The sequence below is a fragment of the Lichenostomus cassidix genome, chromosome 4 (genome assembly GCF_008360975.1).
Source record: "Lichenostomus cassidix isolate B80296 chromosome 4, HeHo_3.0, whole genome shotgun sequence".
NCBI classification, from domain to species: domain Eukaryota; kingdom Metazoa; phylum Chordata; class Aves; order Passeriformes; family Meliphagidae; genus Lichenostomus; species Lichenostomus cassidix.
Genome location: NC_139484.1, coordinates 41,920,321 through 41,930,196, shown reverse-complemented (window position 1 = coordinate 41,930,196; position 9,876 = coordinate 41,920,321). Strand labels below are relative to the sequence as shown.

General features: G+C 35.7%; 1 protein-coding gene across 3 annotated transcripts in view; it reads right to left on the bottom strand.

Moving 5' to 3' along the window:
* Window positions 1-6,442: 6,442 nt before the first annotated feature.
* FGL1 (fibrinogen like 1) overlaps window positions 6,443-9,876 on the bottom strand; it is a 29,756-nt gene continuing 26,322 nt past the window's right edge. For all 3 annotated transcript variants that reach the window (XM_085058858.1, XM_085058855.1, XM_085058857.1), the window contains one exon: window positions 6,443-9,449. In XM_085058858.1, the coding sequence (XP_084914984.1) occupies window positions 9,290-9,449 (160 nt within the window). In that variant the 3' untranslated portion in view covers window positions 6,443-9,289. The remainder of the gene's footprint in view (window positions 9,450-9,876) is intronic.

Sequence of the window (9,876 nt, the reverse complement as noted above, 5' to 3'; positions counted from 1 at the left end):
TGTTTTTATGTTTTATTAATAAAATAACATTTTAGATGTGTTATTTTGGCTGTTGAGCAGTCTTAAGGGTTAATTGGAAGTGTAATGAATTGTAAGGATAAAGGAAAATCCAAGCATATGAAGTTATAAAATTATTAGCATTAACAGTGTCTGTGCAATCCATTTCTTTTGTTGATATAACTTCAGTTCCTTTTTCTGATAGGTCAGTAGTCTGGATAGTAGGAAGAATAGTTAAATTGGAACTGGAACAAACATATTAGTTTCTTTGGGACTAGCTACATGCTTTCTTATAGCTGTACTTAAGGCTTGCACATAGGTAAGTCACCAAGATGCGGTGTTGGAGTGTTTTGAAGGCAGATGTCAGTTAATTTGCACAAGGAATTATAAAAAACATGTTTTCTGTTGTGACAAGCTTCTGAGTCAGAGCTGGAATGTGTAGCGGAAGAATACTCATCCCTGCTGTCCCACGTGGTGCCCTCCTTAACCACAATTTCTTGCTGAACCTCCTGTTCATGGCATTTGTCAGTCTTCATAATTTTCCACAGTCTGAAATGGAAACTGTGGTAACAGATAGCATTTTCTAAGCCTAGAATGACGAGAATTCCCCAAGGAATCCTTGTATGCTTGACTTTTTTTTTCCTATTTTATATGTATCATAGAAAATTGACTGAAATACCATACTCTGCACACTGACTTGTACTTCTGGATTTCATTTGCCATTTACAATGAGCAGCTTGCAGTGTTTAAAATGGCTATAACAGGCAGTGCTCTTATTAAGAGTTACTGATCCTGTCTCTGTGAATATTGGTATAATGGATGGTGGTGCCAACTAGAGCTGGTTACTTCCTCCTCTTCAGCGCTGCTGTCTCTGTGGAAGTTGAAGCTGCAGAATTCTTTAATTAACCCTGCCAGTCCAGAAACTGAAGACAATAAGGGCTAAGTATAGTGGAGCTTTTTGCTATAGTCAGCACTTCTTCATTTTATATTACAGCTTGAATGTAGGCTAGCAAAGGTAATCTTTCAGGGAGAACTGTGGGCATTTTAAATACACCCTGGAACACTTGAACAGTACATCTCTCCCAGGCGCTGAATAATTGTGTGAAATGCTTCTGAAAAAAAAACATTCTCCTGCCTTAAACCTGTGTTCAAAGTGTGCACAAAAGCCTTAATCTCTCTTCATATGTTGGATATAGTTTAGGACCTGCTGCTTAGTAAGGTTTTATCCTAGTGAAAAAACTGAAGATTTGTGATTATAGATGAGGATCAGACAGAACTATTAGCCTAGGCTAGTAACAGAATAAAATATAATTCTTGAATTGCCTGTTTCCTGAAGTGGTTTCAAAGCGCTCTGTAAAATGTTTAAAATGTATTTCCCTTATACAAGAGGATAGTATGAAAGAATTCAGTAACTTGCTACATGATTCTGAGAATATCAGATGTGATGGGGAAAAACGTTAATGTTCACTTTTGCATTTACAAATTCAAGGTTTCACTTCTTAAACTGAAAAAATATATATTTGGGGCTTGTTCTTAATATTAAGAAAAAAGAGATTCATGAGTCAGAAGGTTCCAAATTTTCCTAGCTTTCAAAATCTCTATGTCCCAAAGAAGGAATTTTCATTTTGGTCACTTGTTCTATTCGCACAATGATTGGATGGTAAAACAGGCAGTGAAATAAATACTTCTGTAGTACTTTCTTCTTTCAGAGAATAATATAGGCTTTGCTTAAAATAATGTAAAAAACACATTTGTAGCTGAGGATGTATGTCACAGCATTTCTAAGAAGCAGTCTGCTGAAACTTACCTGTTTTTAATGAGTAAGCATAAGCACACTTCAAATTAAGGCTTTCTCTGATATCACATCAGACTTGCTTGCATTTAAATTAGTGGGTCAGCAAGAAAGGACAGTGGAACCTTTTATTAGCAGCTGACTTCTCCCAAGTCTCATTTTACATTTTCGGTTCCAGCACTATTCAATTGAAAGGAGATCCTGTAAAAAAGATGGAGGTGAGTAACAGAGACAACAGAGACAAGGCAGCTGCCAGACATCAGCTTCCACTATGTTAAAAAATATCAGTATCCTCACTGATAATATAAAGAACCATAATGCAGCATCTGTCCTTGTGAAACAGGCAGTCTTTTTTATTTTCTGGTAAGACCTTTTAATGAGAGAAGTCTAGGATAGAGAGTTGAGTATTTTCTTTAAAGCTGTCTTACCTGAAGAGGCTGCCCATCAAATAAGAACCAAATGTAAATATCCATTTAAATTATATTTCACCTGCTGAAATCATTATGGTGGTGCTGTTCTCTGAGGAAGTCTTTATTATTTCCCTACAGCCACTGTGTGATGTACCAGAAGATCTCAACAGTGAATTTCATAACACTCTTATTTCTGTCAGGAGCTCTTCCTATGTTGGACAGCCTGTTGCTCATTCCTCATCTTTTCTGATGCAGGACGTCTTAATTTCTCTTGAATTTCAGGGTTGAGGGTTAATTAGTGTACAAATGGCAAAGACCATGTGACCTCTCTAGAGAATGTATCTTATCACATGCATCAACGACTGTATCTGAGATGTCATGGGCCATTTCTTCCTTGCTTTCTTAGCTGTAGCTCTTCCCTGTTCTGCTCTTGCTGAACAGACACAGATATTTTTGTTGTTCTGGTAACATGAGAGAAGGTGGTTGATCATTAGTATATGATGAATTACAGAGTACATACAGACTAAAAGGGCTACATTCACTACAGAATACTAAATAATGTACGTGGCTGATATATTTTTTATGAGAAAGTAGAATAACAAAAAAGGTCTGTTTTTAAAGCTGTGTTTTCTTTGAAATACAATATAAATTAGCTGCTTGAGAAGCAGATGACATGCCTAATTAATCACCCATGTAACTTTCCTGGACTCAGTTGATTTGCATGAGATTAATTTTCTTAATTCTTTCAGGGATAGAAAAAAATGTTTAAAATTAAATAGCAGAAAAGGTGTCCAGTTACTATACTATTTATGAAACTTTTATGTCAAATTTAGTAGCTCAAGTGCTTTAGTTTAATGTTGGAAGTTAAAGGGAAATAAAAAGTAGAATTTAAAGTTATTGTCATGGATTGCAATTATTTAAGGACTTTTTTTTCCCCAAGTTGTATTATTAATGACTTGTTTTATTCAGATTGTGTAAACATAAGAAGGAAGCCCTTCCCTTCCTTCAGTATCCCAGAGCTTTTTGCTTAGAAATTTTAGCTTGAGTGGCTTGTGTCCTTCCAGATGGGTATGATTTTTCTGTTTTCTTTTTCTTTACTAAGTCAAAGGGTTAGTGAAACCAATTAATAAGGTATTTAACCCCTTATTAGGAAAAGTCACTGAGAGAAATAGATGAGAACTGTGCTGAGATCTTTAATTAAACATGCTGGGTAACAGAGGTAGGATTCAGTGACAGAGGACTGGAACCATTTGAAATAGTCTTATTTCAAAAACTTCCATGAGATATTTAAAATAAGATACTCAGTTATTAGAAAATAAAAATATATATATACATTGCAATCATTAAAATCCCCTTCATCACAGTCACATGTCAAAGTGACTGCACATGTTGCAAGCATTAACAATTCAAACTTGGATAGTAACCCACAGAGTAAGACTTGCAAGACTTTCTAGCAGTGACATGCAGCATGAATTTTATATTTGCTGAGTACCACATGAATAACCCTCCGATTTCAGTGAGGAAGCTTTTCCCAGAGGAGTGTATGGCATTATGGCAGGAGATGGATTTCCTGTTCTCCCTGCAGTGAATTCAGTATGGCTCGAGCACTTACTTCATGCTGCTGGTGCCACAAGTATCTGCCTAATCTCAGTTTCTTGATCAGAAGAAGCATTCAAATGCTGTATTATTTGTGTTATGACATAAATATAGGCCTCACTGCAGTCAAGTTCCCTTGAATTTGGGTAGTTGAGATGCAAAAAATAGAAGAGATCCCAGCAGGGAAGAACAGTAGGGGAATCATAGCAGGAATTCATTAATGCAGATAAGTTAGTTGAAGTAGTGTTTGGAACTTGCACAGTGTTGTTTCTATTTCCTAATCATCAGAAGACACAAACTACTGTTGTAATGTGAGACTTTTAAAAATAAAGAAAAAATTTAACTACCTAAATGAGCCGTACCTCAAGAGAATTAGATACTGTGAATTTCTACAGTTTAGGTAACCTTAGGAACTCATGTATTATTTAAAAAAATTGTTAAGTACTAACTTCACCTAAATATTTTTTGCTTGTTTTCTATCATTTAATAATGAACTTAATCAGGAGAAACATACTAGTTTACAAATGCAGTACTGCCTAAGAAAACCCACATACAGAGCACCATCTAGTGTGGGATATCACTAACATAAAAGCATTTTGGCTCATATGTCACTTGTCTGTGTTCAGCTAATTTAATATGAACTATCATGTTGCATAAAGTGCCAGACCAGGAGCTCCTATGGCAATATAATTTTGCAATTACACGACAGACCATGAATTGAAAATTGTGATGTTTTGCAAGAACAGCAAAACTGGATGCATGGAAGTTTAGGCAACCATTTGTGAGAACCATTTACCTGTAAGAGGAATCTGTTTATCTTCCTGCCCATAGTGTTGGGTGATTGATTCATTAAATAATTCAATCCATTCTATTCTCACATACTCCATTTTAGGTGCCTTAAGAACATAATTTATCTGCTTGGAGCCTTTGCTTGGGTTCTGCAGAACCTTAGAGCTATCCAGGTTCCTTAAGCCAGACAGTCACAGGTATGCAAAGCATGACTAACAGGTCTTTAATCTGACTGCCATTAAGACAGGAATAATAATAATAATGAAAAAAAAAGCAGCTCAGTTCTGAAGGAGTGACAGGTAAAAGGAACTCATACACAGGTATTATACACAGATATATTAGAACTTGCTGAGGAAGAACAGAAAAGTGAGCTACAAGATGGTTTTCTTGGGGGTTTTTTGCAAAGGCTATGTTTTGCTTCTTCTGCAAGCAAACAAACATGAATTTGGCCCCAAGGTTGTTTATTCAGTGTTTGTATATCAGCATTATGTTTCTGATGCAATCTATTTAGCATTAGGGTGGAATTAAGAGGAACTATCTTAGTTAACTGATGACGTAGCAATGACAAGCTGGATTTCATCCTGCACTAAACAAAGATTAAGATGGCCCTCAGGTATCTGGAAAATATTTTAAAATATTTGATGATTACTGTATATTCAACCAAAAAAAAGCCTAATTAAGCATCAAAAAGCCACTATCACTGTAAAGCTTTATACCCTCTTTGAAGAAGTACTTGAACAAAAATTTGAACCTCCCTCTGAGCATACCTTGCATATGGATTTTAGCTGAATGTTTGAAGCCTTACCAATTTCCCAATTCTCAGACCTGCTCTGAGGAAACAGCAAGCATACTCATATTCATTTCAAGATATTTCCTGGTTTTGAAGGCTCCATTTTTGCTTTCTAAGTTGACTTTTATAGAGTTTAAAAAAACAAAACAGAAATAAGTGGAAATTTTTCAAAATTTAAATACAGAGTACTTCCCTGGATACTTCTGCTCTTTCTACCTGTGTTACAACTGCCAAATAGAAACTACTACTAAGGAAAAGCTGAATTTTCATTCTTTTGAGCTAATGAGGAGTGGACTAAAGGAACATGATAGAAATGTTCACAGACCCGGCAACCTGTGGTTGAAATCCCCTTTCATGGTGTACTGTTTCAAGAACAAGGAGTAGCTCTGACAGAACAAAACATTATACTTACAAAAGGTGTTCGGGAATTGTAAGGAGTAACAGCTTTAGGCATGGTGAGGAGAGCTAGACTCTAGCAACAGAGTAGAGCTGCAGACAAGAATCTCCAATGGAAAGCAGTAGGCCAGACTGCAGTACCTCAGCTCCATCAATGCATTCTAGCTATTCTAGGAAAAACAAATGCTGTAACATAAAAGGCTCTTTTACTGCTCATTTTACTGGGATTGTGGTTTCCATTCTTTTAATCTCCAAAATATTGAGCAAATGCAAGAAGACAGAAATAGAAATAAAATACAAGAGTGCTTCCCTTGAACAGATGTTACAAAAAGATATTTTTGATTCCACATTGCTGGTAGCTATCATTATGCTCTTTATCAACATGACCGTCAAAACATTTTCATTAATATTTCCTCAATTCTTATTCCTTTTCTGTTGGGTTATAGGATTTGTATCAAATAGTATGTATTCATTTTCAGCTATTTGGGAGTTACATTCTGTCTAACACCTGAACAAATAAACTGCCTTTTGTTCTGCTATCTTGTAAGAAAACCGACTATTTAAGACATGTTCGTACCTGTTGAGGAAATAAATTAATGGGAACAGGCAAGCCTGGCAGAGGAAAGAATTCTCTTCCAAGCTTGTCTTGTCTGGTAGCTATTAAAACTTCCCTTTTGAAAATAAATGGTTTCTTTATTTAAGAACAATTATATGACCATTTTGAATTACAACACTTTCACATACTTTTCATGTGGACAGAAAGATTTATTGCACAAAGAAAGGCTATGGAAAAGTGGTGGAAGTTAAATACAATATTTGCATATTGCTGACAGTATGCTAGATGCTTCCTTGTTCTGAAGAACATTCAGTCCAAGTAAACATATAAATGCATTATAAGATGTACAAAGACAGATTTGATTCTTCTTCATTTTATGATTTCCAGTATACAAAGGAAGTAAAATTTTACATCAGAACATCAGGTCAAAAGCACCCTAACTTGGCTGAAAGATTTCTTTAGTGTTCTTATAAATGAAGAGGATGGATTAATGCTGCAGTAGATAAAAAAAATTATCATAGATTTTATAAGCACAATCTGTACATGTTGAGAGTCTTTTCTTTGTGTGCTAAAGATCAAACTTTGCTGTACATAAATCCTCATTGTCTTTTATTGTGTTGGAATATGACCTGCGTTGATACTCTCCAAATTCATGAGTAAATATTTCCATTTTCCTGTGAAAAACTAAAGATGTTTTTACAAGTTCTACATAATGGCATTCTGTTTTTTTTTCCAAATAATTAAATCTTTCTCCTCTTAGATTAGCAAAAGATTTTGAAAATCATTATGGGAAATACTGTACTTGCAACATTTTTTTAAATTATGCCAAAACTTCCATCACATTATTAATAACCCATACCTACAGACATATGCATAGTTACATAGGAACCCATTTTAAGTTCTGTAATAAATTTGAATAAGAATACTTTATCAGACTTTCTGTTTTAATGTTGAATTTCTCTCTCTCCCTCCCTTCCCCCTCACCCCATTTACACACAAACACACATAGGGTGATGGGCCTTCCTCTCAGACACTGAATGTATCTAATTAAAGGTGTAGCTAATTAAAGTTCAAAATAAGCAGTTGTAGAGCTGTTCATTGGTCCTCCCTTGCAGGGGTACAGGGATGTGCTAAAGGCTAGAAATCTCCAGCACAATATTGATACATCAAAAAAAAGACTGAATTATCTAGAATACCTGCTATTACCACAAAAAGAAGAAATGTTAAAACCTCTATACTACAGATTTTTATCGACACAATTTTTACATTATAATACGGTTTTAGCTGCCTGAACCCTGTTCCCTGTTTTTTCTCTACTTAATTCCTTTTTTTTGTTTTTTTTTTTTGTTTAGGTGTAATCTAATTTATCTTATTGAGTGAGATTGTTTAGTATTAACTCTCTTTTGTCCCTCCAGTTGTTCCAAACATACTTGCTCCCTTATTCCATTCAAGTCTTTCAAGGATTCTTTACAAACTTTTGTTTCAGGAGAAGGAAAATAGAAAAATTGCCATGTAGTGAGTTACCATTCAGCTGACCTGTATTCATAGCAATGCAGTTATAAACTGACCTTTAGCAAAACTTAGTTTCAATTGTGTTGTGTGACTGAAAGTGGCTGCCATGTTCAAAAACTGTATTTGGACAGAGGGAGAGAGAGTGACAGTTTGACCACAAAAGCAAAATTATTTTAGGAAGGCAAGCTTTGATCCTTTTTTTTTCTTTTTTTTTGGAAGTCTTCATTCGCATCTGCCCAGCAGAAATGGACTGCATTTCATTGGATAGCTTTTTAGAGAGTGTTCCTATCTTCTCCATGGCAGCAAGCACTAATCAGCAACTCTTGTTATTACTGGCTATTAGAGTCTATTGTAGTGCTAGGCACAAAAGCCGGTGATAGGCAGAGTCTCTCTTACCATTTTTCTTGTAAAAGAAAAATATGGATCTGCAGCTTGAAATGGAAAAAAGCCCAGCGAGCCTAAGCAAGTACATAGGAAAAGTAGATGTAGTGACTGAACAGGACATTCAAATTTAGAGGGTTGTAAAATCTAACAGATAAAAAAAGAAAGTAGAGATTTATAGTGCCAAGCACTAAGAATCTCTAAAACGACAGATTTTTGCTGCACATGAAATACACTTCCCTCTACACATGCCTTCTGTTCAAAGCTTAGCTCACATTAAAATTAGTTGCAAGTTTTGTTAAACTCCAAATGTCAATATATTAAAGTCCTTTAAAAGAAAAGGAAAAAAATAGAAAAAAAAAGAGAAAGAAAGGCATCACGGTTACCAAGAAAGAGAAAAGCATAATTATTGACCACCTAAAAATGTTAGATTGAAATTTGACCAGCCCTAGAAATGCTTCAGCAAACAACAGACAATCCACTTCTCTATGCTGGATTCAATTGATTCTACCCTGGTAGACGCCCTTCTCTTTCGTCAGTTCCCTGCATCACTCTTTATACCTTCTATGTATGCTATGTGCACAACACATGCAACCATTGCATCAGAGGAATCTACAGGAAACTAGCTTCTAAAGTCTTGAGCCTGTCCAAAGGAGGTATGTTCCATCCACTGAGTAAATCTTCTGCGTCTATTTGAGTAGTCTTTTTTAATTGTAATAAGTAAAATTAATTTTTGTTTTTGAGATAATGCAGTAGCAATACTGTTGTTTTTAAGGGTGAAAGGATGTGTAATTACTGTAAAGCAAAAAATTCTCCATCTTGATGAAGATGTCTATTCCTAGGTGAACACTTGCCTTTTTAAAAAAACCCTGGACTCATATTAGCATTAATATTTGCATCTAAAGATTTTTAGGCTAGCCTGTCTTCTCACTTACATCTCATAAGACTACCGGTTGCAGAGGAATTATTCAAATATATACATGCATAGATTGAAAAGTAAAAATCTGCCCATTTTAATTTGTAATGGATTTCCTAAAATATTAACCTGGTGAATTGTGTCAATAGAATACTTAAACAATATCACGTTCAAAGTCTGCAGGTCTAACCTTCATGACAACGGATTTTAGGGAATACCACCACCCGTGCCAGGTGTACCAAACAATCCCGTTGTCTGTCTTGGCAGTGTAGGGCCCTTTGTAGTACAAACCGTTCAGGTTGGCAGAGTGACACCTGGTGGGAAAGAAAAGGGAAACAGCAATAAGGCCTTCTGCCGAAAAGCTTCAAGCATTTGTAATTCCTCTGCGAGTCAAAAGTTTTGCCATGTTGATACCAGCCTAGTTTGACAGCTGCATAAATTTGCACTTGTGGCTTCTTGTGCTCATAAACAACAGTGGTTTAATTAGGGCACAACTACAAGTGTTTTTCCCTTCTTTTAAACGAAAGTGCTACAAGTGGTTATTTCCGCGTTTTCTGGTGTTCCTAGCTCTTGGCGTTTTTCCTGCTAATCTGTTTCAGTGGAAAATTACTCCAGAGTTGTTCAGCATGGATGACAGCAGAGCCTACACCAAGAACAACTCTGGGAAAGAAATACTGTTGTGTTTTTTCGTTGTTCTAGAGTAGCTCCCCTCAAGTTTTCCAGTTGTACCACATGGTATTT